The 15,371-nt window shown below is 42.3% G+C and overlaps 1 protein-coding gene across 1 annotated transcript in view; it reads right to left on the reverse strand.

The window, feature by feature from the left end:
• Positions 1-15,371, reverse strand: part of LOC141551728 (solute carrier family 5 member 4-like) — a 39,563-nt gene that overhangs the window by 8,552 nt on the left and 15,640 nt on the right. The window contains exons 6-9 of the mRNA XM_074283698.1: positions 12,614-12,719; positions 11,092-11,172; positions 4,629-4,849; positions 1,352-1,487 (exon numbers count right to left, since the gene is read on the reverse strand). Of these exons, the coding sequence (XP_074139799.1) occupies positions 1,352-1,487; positions 4,629-4,849; positions 11,092-11,172; positions 12,614-12,719 (544 nt within the window). The remainder of the gene's footprint in view (positions 1-1,351; positions 1,488-4,628; positions 4,850-11,091; positions 11,173-12,613; positions 12,720-15,371) is intronic.

The raw sequence follows: 15,371 nt of genomic DNA on the forward strand, positions 1-15,371 counted from the left end.
ACATCTATATCAGCTTGGCTAAAATGATAGAAAGAGAAAGTGACATATATTGAAGGGGATGTGGAAAGACTGGAACACTAATTCACTGCTGGTACAACCGTGAACTGGTCCAACCATTTAGAGTAATTTGGAATTGTGTCCAAAAAGTTATACAACTGTCTTTACCCTTCAACCCAGCAATGCCATTGCTAGGAGTGCTTCCCAAGATGATATATTCTAAAATATTCATGACAACTCTCTGGTGGCAAAGAACTGGAAATTGTGGGGAGACCCTTCAATGGGGGAATACCTTAAACAAATTATGGTATATGAATCACTAGGAAGGAATACTATTGTGCTATAAAAAATGATGACTGATAATTTTAGAAAAACATGAAAGTCTTTGCATGAAATAATGAAGAGCAAAATGAGCATAACCAAGAGAATTTTGTAAAAGTAACAGCAATTTTGTTTTAAAAACAATTTTCAGCAACTAAGTCTTTCTATTATAGATATTCTCTATATCTCTGTATCCCGAGAAAGAACTGATACATAGAAGAATTTATAGTATGGATTTATATACAGAGAGAGAGACAGAGAAGAGAGAGAGAGAGAAAGAAAAAAGGCTACATTAGACACAAATATATGTGTATGTGTACATACACATATATACATACATACATACACACACAAAACACATATTTGTGTCTAATGTAGCCATTTCTAGGGTGGAAGGGAGGAAGAAAGGATAAAAGAAAGTTACATGATCATTTTATTAGATGTTTAAAAGGAAAAGCAAATTGAACACAATAAATCTGCAGTTTTGCATGCAAAAAAATGAATAAATAATAAAACTACTACCACAAGAACAAGAGAAAATTAAACCCAAATATCTTAAATTAAATTAACCCAAATATCTTTTTTTTGAAGGTTTCCAGGTCATCAAGGTTCCATCACAAACTGAAAACACCATATGGTTCTAGATCCAGAACCAGGTCTAGAACCAGAAGGGCCTTTGAGACCACTTAGTCCAAGTCCATCATTTCATGGAGAAGCTCAGGCTCAGTGATGAGAATGGCTTGCCAGGTAGCAGTCACATGGCTAGTCAGTTACAAGTTTAGACCCAAACTTAGGGCTTCTTGACCCCAAGTTTTGAGCTGTTTCCTCCCTACTGTATCCTTTCTAAATTACAAGCACCCCTGAATGTAGCCCACACCCTAAACTGAGATCTTGAAAGGAAAAGGATTTGTAGGTGAATATGCAATAATAATATTCATTTCCGACCACAAGGCAGAGAAACCGTATGGCCAACACCTGGACTATCACAGTGGTTCCTGGGCCCTGAAAGTGAACGGATGCAGGAAGGCCATACCTGGGTACAGAATCCGGCTGATCATCCCAGGCATCACCATGAGGAAGAGGGGCAGCAGCTTCAGGTAGCCGCACAAGATGCAGCCCGCCTTCACGTGGGACAGGTTCTTCCCTGAGAGACACCGCTGAACAATCACCTGCCAGGAAAGCAGAAAGTGTGGGGGGGGCTCCCTTACTCAAGTCAGGAGACTCCCTGTCCTAAGTAGAGGAGGGGAGCTGATCCTCATGTCAAGCACTGGGTGGAAGTTCCAGATCGTCAGCCTCCGATTCAGTGTGAAAAAGAATCTTTTAGTGTTAGAGCTGTCCAGCACTCTTGCACTGAAATGGGCAACCTGAGAGAGAGGTAGTGAGTTCCCCGCCACAAGAGATATTCAGTCAGATGATGGACAGCCACCTGTTGGTAATGCTATATGGCCTTTCAGTTTTTTTTACTGGCCAAAATACAGCATTGAGGCTAATGAGTGAAACAGAGAGAAAGCATGATTTTGTTGATCGTGCCCGGCCACTCTGGAGTCTCCGATTATTCCCACTTTCCATCATCTCCTACACAGAAACTGCTGGAGGAAGACAGAGAAAATCACTCAGCTGTGCTGACTGGGTCCACTACAAATTTATGTAATACTATCCGAACCGGGCTCTCACTGCTGCTTGGCAATCCTCTCAAACCTTTCTTATTAACTCATTATCCCACTCTGCAAAGTGACTCTTTCAGACCTTTTCATCCCTCCTCAAAATTCCTTTGAGCCTCTTTTCCAAACCTTCCAGCGGTGCACTTTAAGAACCTCAAAATGTACAGAAAAATTTGAAGCCATTCACTACGAGCTCCCTCTTCTCCCTTGTTCCCCGTCTCTCATCATCCCTGTGCCTTCTGCCACCTTCTCCTGCCTCCGTCTCACAGGACAAAATGGTCTTATTCCTTCCCAGCATTAGCCCCTCTACCTGCTCAAGTGAGTCTATTTCACAGCATCTCCTCCAACATTTTGTCTCCTCTCTCTGTCAACCCCACTCTCTTATCTTTAATCTCTCCCCTCTCCTGGCTCATTCCTTACTAACTAAAAACATGTCCATGTCACTCCCCTCCTGAAAATTCACTCACTTGAGGCTTCCGCTCTGCACCATCCTCCAGCCCCTCATGCTCACCCCCTAGGAGTCATCGGACTCCTCGGTTTCTCTCACTTCTCCAAGCTAGTGCCTATTTCACTCTCCAGCATCTCCCCAATGTGTCCCTTTCTCTCCCTGACATTGTCCCTATCACTTCATGCCGGGATTGTTGCAATAACTTAAAGGAAGGAGGAGAATCTGCCTGTCTCCAGTCTCTCCCCACTCCAAACCATCCTTACTGGGACTCTATGACCAGTGTGATCCTATGAGTTTTGCTACTTATGGGTAGACATAATAAAGGGAAGGGTGATGGGGGTAGGGACCAGAGAACAATAACTTTACCTTTCAAGAGTTTGTGTGCAAGAGAAAAAAGTCTGAAGTCAAGGGAGGGAGGGAAAATCAGGAAATAATTTTTGGCAATGTAGAGTATTGTCTGAAAATAGAGTTTAAAGAAGGTTTTAGATGAATTAATGGATGATTAATGCATACTGACTCATTGAGGCAAGCTAGGGATGCTTAGGGACATTTTCCTAATCTCATTATGTTAATATCCTGAGGGACAATCATGAAATTATCACAAACCAACCCTTCTTGCTTCTAATCAGACTTCAGAGTGGAGCTACAGCCATGATTCCATGACAAGTTGTTTTTCTTTTTGTTTGAGATTTTTAACTGGGTGAGATTGGGCAAGTCCTTTCCCATTTCTAGAACTACTTCCCCTCTGCAAAATGAAGAGCATCAAAGAAGTCTCTAAATGCATAATCCTTTGGAATTTGAATAGTAACTGAATAAACAAGTGAAAAAATGAGTGCTCGGAATTAAAGAAGAAATAAATAATAGATAGAAGATGTCTGTGTGAAAGATGAGGGGAGAGGATAAAGAATTGTAGGAAAAAAGAGAGGAGGAAGGAAAAGTGGAGGAAGGAAAGAGGAAGAAGAAAGGAAAAAAGAAAGTAGAGAAAAAGAGAAGGGGAGAAAGAAAGGAAAAGGAAAATAAGAATGGTTGAGAGAGGGAAGGGGAATCAGGGAGAGAGTAAAAGAAAAAGAAAGGGTGGGGAAGTTGAAAGTAATAGAGCTCTGAAAATTGGAATTTGATGTCTGTTAGTGAGTGGTCTGATTGTTTCCTAGAAATTAGAGTTTTTCAAAAGAAGAATGAGAGTGTCTCAGGAGGTGGATAGCGCCCCATCACTGAAGATCTTTAAGCCAAGTCTGGATGGATGGCCATCTCAGAGCTGAGATTCTATGACTCAGTTCCTCAGTGGTTCTGTTCCCTCCTTCCTCTGATCTCACTTTGCCTTCTTGGTCTCCCTGACTCTTTGGTGGCCAATTTGACATTGGGATGCTGATATTTTGAGTTCTTGGCTCCACAACTCACTACCTATGTGTGACTTTGGGCAAGTCATTGACCTGTGAGCTTCAGTTCATTCTTTCGGTGCTTCCTTCAAAACATCCTTAGAACACTCAAATGAAAGACTTAATGAGAAATGTTTTGAAAAGAAGAAGGTGTTTTCCACAGACAAGACACATCATCTTTTTTCTTAGGTAGTATGTAAAAAATGCTGGCCTTGGAGTCAGCTCTGGATTCGAACTTTACAGCTTCTACTCAACTTAACTCAACAAATATTGATTAGGTGCCTATTATGTGCTTGGGGATAAAAGTCAAAAATGAAACAGTCCCTGTCTTCAAGGAGTTTCCATCCTTCTAAAGGGATGCACCCAAGTAAGGAAGGATAAAATACATACAAAGGAGTGACCAGAGGGAGTGAGAATGAACAAGAAGAGGGTCAGGAAGGGCCCTTTGAAGATAATCATCGTTTCTAAAAGGCAGGTGAATCAAGGAGGGCACAGAACATGTCTTGCACACACTTTCTGGGTGGCTTTGGGCAAATCCCCCAAACTCTCTAAGCCAGTATTTTTTTACCTGAAAAATGAAGGAGTTGAGTTGTACAGCAGGTGGTTCTCTGCCTTTGGGCTCAAATGATCTGGGTTTTAATCCTGCCTCTAACTCTCACTAGCTATATAACTTTGGTCAGGTCCTTGGTCGCTCTGGGCCTCAGTTTCCCCATCTTAAAAGAAGGAGGTTGGGTTCATTCCTTCCAGCTCTAGATATAGAATTCCATTCTTTCTATTGTACAGAGAAAAGTGAAAAGAGGCTCTTCCCTCTTGTGAACATCTCACCTGGTCCGTGCACCAGTACCAAACAGAGACGAGGTTCATTCCGATAATGATTCCCGGCCATGGCAGCTCACCGGTGATGGGATCCTGGAAGAGGTGGAAGGCGTCTGCTTTGGGCATGTAACACTCTGGGTGCAGAGTTACATTTTTGTCCGTGATGACAGATGGGATGGCTTTCATGTACTTCTCAGTGAAAGCCTCAAACCCTCCCACTTCTGCAAAAGCTAAAAAAAAAATCAGAAAAAAAGTTAAGTTTGAGGGTCCAATGGGAATCACAAGGACTCATCAGGTACACCTGTCCTCACACCATGATAAATATGTCCATGTAGATCAATTCCATAAAAATCCATGGCGTCCTCATCATTCTCCCTGGCAAAAGCCTTTCCTGATCCCCTCCAGGTCATCCTTCTTCCCATCTCAAATGATCTCATAACATGCTCACTTGTAGACATTATTTTTCTCCAAGAGAATGTAAGCGCCTGGAGGGCGGAGATTATTTCCTTTCTATTTCCGTATCCCTACTGCCTGGTATCTAACACAGGAATTACAAAAGTCCTTCCTTATGATCTTCTTTGAATGGCTTCTTGTCATCCCAGATTCTCAGAGAAGAAGATAATAACCAAGTTCAAAGTCAGGCAAGTTCTGCTCAACAGGGAAGTGGAAGTGCTGGCTTGATGATGGATGATGAATGTGTCCTCTGAGAAACTGGACCGAATTCCGGGACTTGTCTCTAATTGTTTTGCCAGATGATCCTTTTTGTCTCTTTGGTTGGGATTTTACTTTTTTGTTTAGCTTGTTCTTTGACCTGGGAATGCCTCATAAATTGTCTCCTGAGGCATGAAGGAGTGGTGAACTATATCAGTGTGGGGAGAGAGGGAAAAGTGGACTCCCTCAATGAAATTATACGTCTCTGAAGCACTGGCTTTTAACAATTTTGTTATGTTTGTACTCACCCAAATTATTTACAGTGAAAAAAAGTGAGTCAATTGATCAAAAATGGATAATTTTGAATTTTAATCTTACAAATATTTTAAAAATAGAATTTACTTTTGAAGGGTATAACAAATAGAATTTAGATCATCTATTTCAGTTATTAGTATGTTATTGCAGTTTTGTATATCAGAATCTAAGTATTACAGGCCCTAGAACAATATTATTATTAGCCAAATGAACAAAGTTTAGCTGAATTTTGTAGATTACAAATCGAGTCATTTTAAAAATTAAATATTAAATATCAAAGCTCAGGGCTGAACTAAATATTTAATCAGGCCAAATTCTAAATGTTTTCTGTTCTAATTTGTCTCATTTGTAAAAGTTTGGAAATACATTGCATAGTAAAGTCTCTGTACTTTCCATGCATTTTTAATTGAGGGAAAATACCATTTTTAAATAAAAAAATAAAATAAAATAAAATTAATTTGCTGACCCTGGGAAGGGCATATATATAGCTCACAATTAGCTGTTCATGAGGATAGTCCCATTTTCAATGAAGATAGCAGCCACGCCACACTATCATAGAAATCTAATTCTTCAAGGACTGGTCTGGTTCATTTTTGTCTTTGGATTCCCAGTGCCTAGGACAGTGTCAGGCACCTAGTAAAGACGTATCCTTCCCCTGGATTCACATGAGAAGTTTTTCCAACTCAATGGCACTAGATGGAGCTTATGTTTCTCTGGTGACCCAGGGCTACCTCCATGTCATAATAATTCTTCAGAGAAAACTCACATATCAGGGAAATAAAAGTTGAGTTCCTCAGAGCTGCAGAAAGAGAGTCCTATTTTTGCACTGAATGGTCAACAAAATGGAGGACCAGATATTTTCTCGGATTCTCACAACCTCTCATAATTCCTCAATTAGGAATTATGTGTAAAAGATAAAGCAATTTCATTTTATTCCACTACATAGGACATCAAGAACCCACACAAAGCAAAAAATCAATTAATTAACAACATAGAAGTCTAATATCTCCTTCCCTCTCATGCTTTCTCAGCACCCTGCCCTTATTACCCACCAGTCAGTAAGGCTGCACAAGCCCACTCACAAACTTGCAACAGAATTCAACTCCACACTCTATCACTCCGCCATGATGACAAGGAGAGCCAAGCTGAAGAAATTTTACCAGGCTGTGATAGCAGCAAGGGGATAACGGCAGATCAAAGGAAAGAACATCACTGGAGAATGGGGTAAGACAAGTCTAATGTGTTTGGGGGCAGAGGGATGGGTAGCACACCACTGAACCTGAGGGAAGGGGCAAAGCATGCAGTCTGCCACCCCAGCAGTTATTTGGGGCAAAGACTAGTGAATTAGGAATTTACCAGTATGGAAAGAAACAGACAACTTTGGGCACCAACCCCCATAAAAATGCCAGCAAAGGGAAAGGAGTCAAAAAACGAGTAATAGAAGAAAATAAGGGGATAAAAGAAATAACCAAAGATCTTAGAAAAACTCAAGTAAAATCCTTGGATAGAAGCAGATTGACCAACAAGAAATATATATATTTTTTTCAATTTAAAAAATAGAAAAGAAAAATGGAAAAGAAAAAGAAAACAGAACAGAACATTGTCATGTGTCCAACAGAGCACTAGTGAAGATTCAAAGTATAAAACAATAAATTACTCGTTCAAGAAAAGATATATAATAGTAGAAGAAATTATATTCTTGAGTGTCCATCTTTTCTTTGCTTCCTTGTAGGTTGTATTTTGTTCTCTGCTGCAAACTTTTTTTACTTTATTTTTTTTCCCTTTCATCCCTCCCACCTACCCCAAGCATGCATAATTAAGGATATGTATATAGATAGATAGATAGATAGATAGATAGATATAGATATAGATATAGAAAGGGTATATATATATACCTATCTATATATATAGATAAAGTATATACATACACATACTAGCCTCCCCAACACCAATGTCATATATATTGACACAGAGAGACTCACATACATCACATATATCTATATATACAACATCAGAGAACAACATGCATATTATCTACATATACTTATATATATATATATATATACATATATATATATATATATATATATATATATATATATATATATATATATATATATATATATATATATATACATGCATTTACCTATATGTGAACATGCATCTAAAACAATATTGGTATAGCTGAATATAATGTAGATTTTTCTTGATTGAATCTTTGTTTGACTTCGTCTAAGATCAATAGTTTCTAGTCATCCTTTTTTTTTCTAATAAATTCTGCTCCTTGTAGTATTTGTGTATATCTTGTTCTTTTGTATCTATGCTAACTCTTCTGCTTTAATTCTGCACCTTAATTTGTCTTGCTAGTATTTAACCTCTTCTCACTCATGGATCCCTCCTTTGTCTTCTTCCCCCATCTTTTGCTTCCAGTCCGCCCATCCCTCCCTCCCCCCTTACTTTTTATAGATTTCGAAAGGTGCTATATCCTTCATGTATATATGTAGTGCTGCCTATTTAAACCCATTCCTGATGTAAGTAGGTTTTCAGAATTATGAACCCTCCTTCCCCCTCTAATACCTCTGTATAAATTCTTCCTCTGCACTCATTTACATAACATGATTGCTATTTTTACCTTTTCCTAGGCAGTTTTGCTTTTTAGTCAGCTCATCACCTTTGCCCCAATCTTTCTTTCGAACCGAACAATTGCTGATGTCAATCTTAAACATATAGTATACATTTCCATGTAAAAAAAAATCGTAAACAATTTGTCATGTTAAGTTCCTTAAAACTGATCTTTGATGATGGCTCCTATGTGTTAAATTGTCTATTAAGTTAAGTTTGGTTAAAAGAAAGTCCTGAAAATTGGCAAGTTCATTGAATATCCATTTTTTCATTCAATATTATGGATAATTTTGCTGGAGATGATATTTTTGTCCTCAGGCCTAGTTCTTTTGATTGCTGGTATACATGATTCCAGGACCTGTGTTTTTTTTTTAATTGTGTGTACAATTCTAATTTTAGTTCCAGCATATTTGAATTTTTTCTTATTTCTTACAAACTTTTCTCTTTGGTCTCTTTGAGGTAGTGATCAGTGCTTTGTTTTTATTTCTACTTTCCCCTCATGTTCTATCATTTCAGGACAATATTCTTGGATTATTTCTTGCATTATTGTGTCAAACTATTTTTTTAAAATCATATCTTTCAGGTTGTTCAATTATTCTTATATTTTCTCTTCTTGATCTGTTCTCCTGACCAGTTTTTAATAAGAAGTTTCATATTCTGTTGTATTTTTTTTCATTCTTTATATTCTGTTTTATTATTTCTTGGTTATAGGTTCACTGCCTTTCCCTTGCCCAATTCTAATTTTCAAAGAGTTATTTCATTTTTAAGACTCTGTATCTCCTTTTCTATCAGGTTAACTTTTTCATAATCTTATTTTTCTTGAATGGTTTTTATTTTTAGTTTTTTCTCAATGTCTGTCATTTGATTTTTAAATTCTTTTTTGAATTCTTCTATAACTTCTTTCTGGGATAGGAGCCATTCAACATTACTCTTTGCACTCCTGGTATGCTGGTTTCTTCCTGACTAAGATGGCATCTCTGCAGCAAAGCTGGGTCTGAATTCCTAATCCCTCCCTCAGTCTGCCTGGACTCAGAACCCCTGCTTGAAGTCGGGACGTGAAAGTTTCTGTGGTTCTTGCTGGGGCTCCATCCCCCCCCAGGGGTCCCCACTTGCTGGAGCTGGCCAAGAGTTCTCTGATTTTTCTAGAGTCTTTCTTCCAATCTTCTCAGGTTGTTCCAGGAGGAACCTTCTTGATTTTTCACCAGTCTATGTTCACCCTAGGATGTGAATATTGTGGGGGAAATCTGGAGAACTTGAAATTTACTGACTTACTCTGCCATCTTCCCAGAATCCTCTAACAAGAAATGTATTACTAAGAGAAGGGAAAATGGCCTTCAAATCAATGAAAGAATTATCTATGAATACGTATTGCAAAGTAATGAAAAAGTAATCAACATCTGGCTAGTCAGAGGACCCCGTGGCTTCCAAAGAAAGAAAGAACTGCAGCAGGATGTTCCTGAATGGGTTAAAAGAGAAATCGTGAAGGAAGAGCTTCCTCTGGTCACTACATATGGTCTTTCCAAAGTGCAACAGTAGTCGAGGCTCACCGTGTGTGAGATATACTGAGCAAGCTCCGTCAAATGAGGACAGATGGGAATGAGCAACACAGAATCATCTGCTGGTTCTTGCAGTTCCTGCCCTGAGATTGATGGATAGACTTCCCTCCGCTGTATATAGGAGCCACGCTGCCAGCTACCCCGATTCTTGGGCACTGGCAAGCCACATCTGCCATGTTCAGGGCGGCTCCAGCCAGGTGGTAGTCATCCACAAAAAGGAGGGCAATCCTCCTTGTATGGTGGGCAGCTGGCAGTGCCCTTCGTGCTTTACTCTCTTTACTAAGGCAGGGAAATAGGAGGGGAGCTGTAGCAGGATTTCCTCCAAATGTCAGAAATAAAGCTGTTGTTTTGGCTGCTGAAGAGTGCTGGAGCATGTGTGGCACTCTCTGATGCCATCCGCAGTCTGAGAAAGGACATCCTCTTCTGGAGGGCTCGGCTACCCCCTCCAGCCCTTTCTGGTGCAAAAGGGGCAAATACTGGCTTTGGGCCTGTTTTGCTGTGAGAAGACTTGGAACTTATTGGACGAAGGCAAATCTCCCCATATTTAAAGTTCTCTTTGAAGATCACGGGCTTAAGAGAGAGAGAAAGAAGGAAAGAGGAGAGAGGGGGAGAGAGAGACAGAGAATGAGAGGGAGGGAGAGACAGACAGACAGAGACAGAGAGAGAGAGAAAGAGAGACAGAGAGAGACACAGAGAGAGAAAGAGGGAGAAGGAGAGAAAGAGGGAGAAGGAGAGACAGAGACAGAGAAAGAGAGAGAGAGAATGAGGAGGAGATAGAGGGAGAGAGGGAGAAAAGGAAAGAAGGAAGGAGGGAGGGAGGGAGAGACACAGAGACAGACAGAGACAGAGACAGAAAAAGGTGGAGATTCTTCCATGACTTACTGAAGTAGAAATAGTTGAGAATAAGCAATCCAGCACAGCGAATAGGAAAAGCCTGGGGACATGTGGGAGTTAAGACCACATATGGCCTGTAGCCAATTAGAGATATGGAGCTAAAAGGAATCCGGGGGTCATCCAGTTCAGTCCCCTCATTTTTCAGGAAATGACATCAGGGCAAAGGGAGTGGAAATGTCTTGGCCAGGACTACAGAGATAAATACCAGGCCTGCCTTTGAATCCAGGAGCAGCCCCTCTCTGCTAGGTCACACTGCCCTCCATGATGCTCCTCCCTAGAGTCCTCCACTGAGAAAAACCACAGGTTTCCAGAGAGCAGGGATGGAAATCCCAGAGCAGATGGACAGACGGACAGAGCCCGGCCTGGGTCTCCTCCAGCCGCTCCCACCGCCTCGGTCCCACCCTCCGCTCCCCGGGAGGAACGGCGGCACTCACCATAGCCAGTGAGGATGAAAGAGCCGACCAGCATGATGAGCGTCTGCAGGGTGTCCGTGTAGATCACAGAGGCTAAGCCACCTGCCGAGCACAAGGGGAGAGAGGAGGACGTGGGGATTCCCGGGGAAGGAACAGCAGCAGTAACAGAGAAGCCATGGCTGCTTTGATGTGGGGGCTCTCCCGCCTCCCAGAGTCCTTTGGTGCCGTGTCCCTCCTGGTTCTCTGCTGACCTACCCGGGCCCCGACCCAGTGCTCTGCCATAATGGCCAAGAATCATGTGTGATCCGGCAAGGGAGACGTGACAGTGACTGTGGAGTCTAGAGAGATGCGGGTTCAAATCCCGCCTCTGGCCCTTACAGCTCTGTGGCCAAGGAAGGACTGGTCACTCACATCAGCTGATCCTCAGTCTCTTCATCTATTCAAATGAAAATGACAATCACAGTATCCTACAGAGGAGGGAATATCAAGTGCTGCATTTCCTGTACCAGCTGGGTTGGGTCGCCTCCCTCTCTCCCTCCCTCTCTTTCTCCCTCCCTCTCTTTCCCATTCTGTCTCTCTGTCTCTATCTCTGTCTCTCTTTTTACCAACTGGTAAAACTGATGCTGGTTGTCGGTGTGTGTGTGCGTGTGTGTGTGTGTGTGTGTGTGTGTGTGTGTGTGTTTCTCTGATTCTGTGTGTGCACATTTGTGTGGTGCTTCTGGGTCTCCCTGAGTGGTCATTCACTTGCTGCCTCTTCCCTCCATCCCTCAGATTCTAGGTCCTGCCCCTGGGCCTCCTCTTCAGCCCATAGATGCCCGTGGTCCCCAAGGGCTGTGGTGCCCCAAAGGCACATTTGGGGATTGACCGGTTCAGTCACCTTGCAGCATGGAGCCACGGGACTGAGACCAGGTGATCTCAGAAGTCCCCTCCAGTTAATGACTGTACAGATGGGGGAAGTCACACTTAGAGAAGGAGCACGACTTGCCCAATATCTCACAAAAGCAGATCCAGCATTTGAACCCAAGCCTCCTGCCACCTTCCATTATACCACAGTCCTTCCTCGTCCTCTTAGTGACAGAAGCACAAACTCTCAGCGTTCCAAAGGACCTCAGTGGCCGCTGAGTCTGACCCAGACTCCAGAGAAGACATTCTAGAATGTCCTTGAAAAGTGATTATCCAGTCTCTGCTTAAAGAACTCCAAGGATGGGGAACTCACTACCTGTGGAGCAGCCCTTCCCGCCCTGGGGCAGCTCCACAGTTACAAAGCTCTCCCTTCCATGCAACCCAAATTTGCCTCTTCAAAGGTCCTCGTTGCTTTTGATTTTACCTTGTGGGGCAAAGCATATAAACAGAACTAATTCCTTTTCTCCAAGACATTTTCAGATGCTTAAAGTTAGGGGTGATGGGTCCCCTAAGTCTTCTCCAGTTCACTCAATAGGACCTCCTATAAGAGGAGCCAATCCCGAGGCATCCTGTCCAGGGGCAGGACAGAGGGCACTGAGTCAGAGAGAGAACCCCCGCAGAGCCAACTCAAAGGACTCACCCGCGACAGTGAAGATCCCCGTGATGACCAACAGGATGAAGACGGCTACATAAAGATCCAAGCCAAGGGCCACGTTGATGAATATGGCTCCTGAGAACATGTCTGCCTGAGAATGAGAGAAATATTAGCATCTAGGAAAAGGCGCCTCCTGGCTCTGAGGGGCTGATGATGGCTGGAAGTGAAAGGTGCTCCAGGTTAAAGACTGGACTCTGAAGCCCAGATCCGCCTCCTTGCCAAGTAAACTGGGCAATCCTGAAAACATCTCTTTCCCTCTCTTATTCCACCTGTACAAAGACCTAGATCATGGAAAAGCAGTGGTCATTCTACTGGAAAGTGATTTGGACGCAGAAGATGTGACCTCCAAAGGAGATGAACAGACAATTTTCAGATGATGAAATTAAAGCCATATGACAATTATAGTCATATGACAAATTCTAAATCCCTATTGATTAGAGAAATGCAAATTAAAACAACTCTGAGGTATCACCTTACTCTTCTCAGCTTGACTAAGATGATAGGAAAAGATCATGATAAATGTTGGAGGGGAGGTGGGAAAAGTGGGACACTGATACATTGTTGGTGGAGTTGTGAGATGCTCCAACCATTCTGAAGAGCAATCTGGAACTATGCCCAAAAGGCTATAAAATTGTGCATACCCTTTGATTCAACAGTGTTTCTACTGGGTCTGTATTCCAAGGGAATCTTAAAGGAGGGGGAAAAGACCCATATGTACAAAAATGTTTGTAGCAGCTCTTTTTGTGGTAGCAAAGAATTGAAAAATGAGTATACTCGTTTATAGAGTATACCAAAAAGTATACTTCCATCAATTGGGGAATGGCTGAACAAATTGTGGTATATGAAAGTATATGAATATGTGGAAGATTATTGTTTTGTTTTAAAAAAATGACGAACGGGCTGATTTTAGAAAGGCCTGGAAAAATTTACATGAACTGACGCTGAGTGAAACAAGCGGAAACAGGAGAACATTGTACACAATAACAGCAAAATATGGCAATGATCAGCTATGAGAAACTTGATTCTTTTCAGCAGTTCAGTAATCCAGGGAGATTCCAATAAACTTTGGAAAGAAACTGCTATCTGTATCTAAAAACAGACTATGGAGAGAATGTAAATCAACACATGCTATGCTCCTTTTTTCTGGTTTTTTTTTTCTTCTCTCATGGTTTTCCCATTTTGTTCTGATTTTCCTGTCCTGATATGATTCATTAAAAATGTGTATTTAAAAAGTTAATGTACATGTATAACCAGGAAAAACAACAAAAAATTAATAAAATGATTTCCCAACAAAACAAAATGAACTAGAGAGAGAAAAAAAAAGACAATATGACCTTGAACCCTGGTGACTTTGAACATTGGCTTCTTCTCTCTGGGTCCCAGTTTTCTTCTCTGTATAATGGGAATGTCGTACAAGATGACTAGAAAACTATCAAGTCCGGAGGTCCACGCTGAATTGGGAATCCTAGACTTGAGTTAGAATTCTGGCCTGTCCCTTACTCCCTTACTTCCCATCATGGGCTTCCATGTTCTCAGCTGTAGAATAAAGAATTCAGACTAAGATGTGGAGGAGTAATGAGGAAAGCCCTGGGTTTGGAGGAGGAAGCCTCAGTTCTATTACCACCCATATGACCTGATCCCAGTCTCTTCCCCTAGAGAAGCCTCAGTTTATTTATTTGTGAAATGGGAGAGTTCTTTCAGCTCCCATGTTCCACGGATTCGACACTTGGAGAAGGTGTGATTTTGTCTGTGGGCAGTCTCTTCGCCATTCCAGAACACAGCCCATCTGTGCCTCAGTAGGCAATCTTTGACAGGTTGCTTTGGCCAGAAAACACCGGTGCTTGTGCAGTGGGCTTCAGGACTCCCGGGTCACCTCCCTGACATGATGGGAGGGCAGCAGAAGCACTGAGAGAGTCTTCAAACGGAGCGTGGAGCACTCCAGAGACTCCCTGAGGGGATGCCTGAAAAGCTGAGGGATTTGCTCCACATCCTGCAGATGAGAATGTTGAAGATGACTCTGGGTCCAGTATTGTTTCCCTGCCGTCCTAGTGACCATGACAACCGTGAAATTTTGGTAGTTCAGTCATTTTCAATCACGTCTGCTACATCATGACCCCATTGTGGGGTTTCTTGGCAAAGTAATTTGCCATTTCCTTCTCCAGCTCATTTTGCAGATGAAGAAACTGAGGCAAACTGGGTAAGTGCCTTGTCCAGAGTCACACAGGATCTAAGACCAAATATGAACTTGAGACCAGTCTTCCTGACTCCAGGGCCAGGCTCTGTGCATCATGGCTCTGGGCACCAATGGCTAAATAGTGAGCAGGATGCACGTGCAAGGAAAAAATGGCCAGAGAATGAGGGGCTCCCATCTCTCCTGGAGACCCCACCTGTGCAGTTCTGAGGTGCTAAGAGGCAGGGTAGCATGGTGGAGAGAGCGGGAAGCCTTGGGTCCCAGCTCTGTCCCTGTCCTACGGGAGCTCTGTAAGCAAACCACTTCTTCTTTTGGGGCTTCCAGAGACCCTCTAAGTCACAGATGGGCTGCACTGATGGAAGGGATTTCCACACTGGAAGTTCCCCACCAGGGAGAAGAAGCAATGTGGCATGTATGAGCAGACTTTATTTGAGGATGGCCTGAATGCCCTATTAGTAAGTGAGAAACAACCTGCTCAGTGTGGATGGTGGGAGCAATGGGGTGTCTTGGGCTCCTGCCGCACCTGCCATTCCTTGGCTCTGGCCAAGTCCT

The sequence above is a fragment of the Sminthopsis crassicaudata genome, chromosome 1 (assembly GCF_048593235.1).
Source record: "Sminthopsis crassicaudata isolate SCR6 chromosome 1, ASM4859323v1, whole genome shotgun sequence".
NCBI lineage: Eukaryota > Metazoa > Chordata > Mammalia > Dasyuromorphia > Dasyuridae > Sminthopsis > Sminthopsis crassicaudata.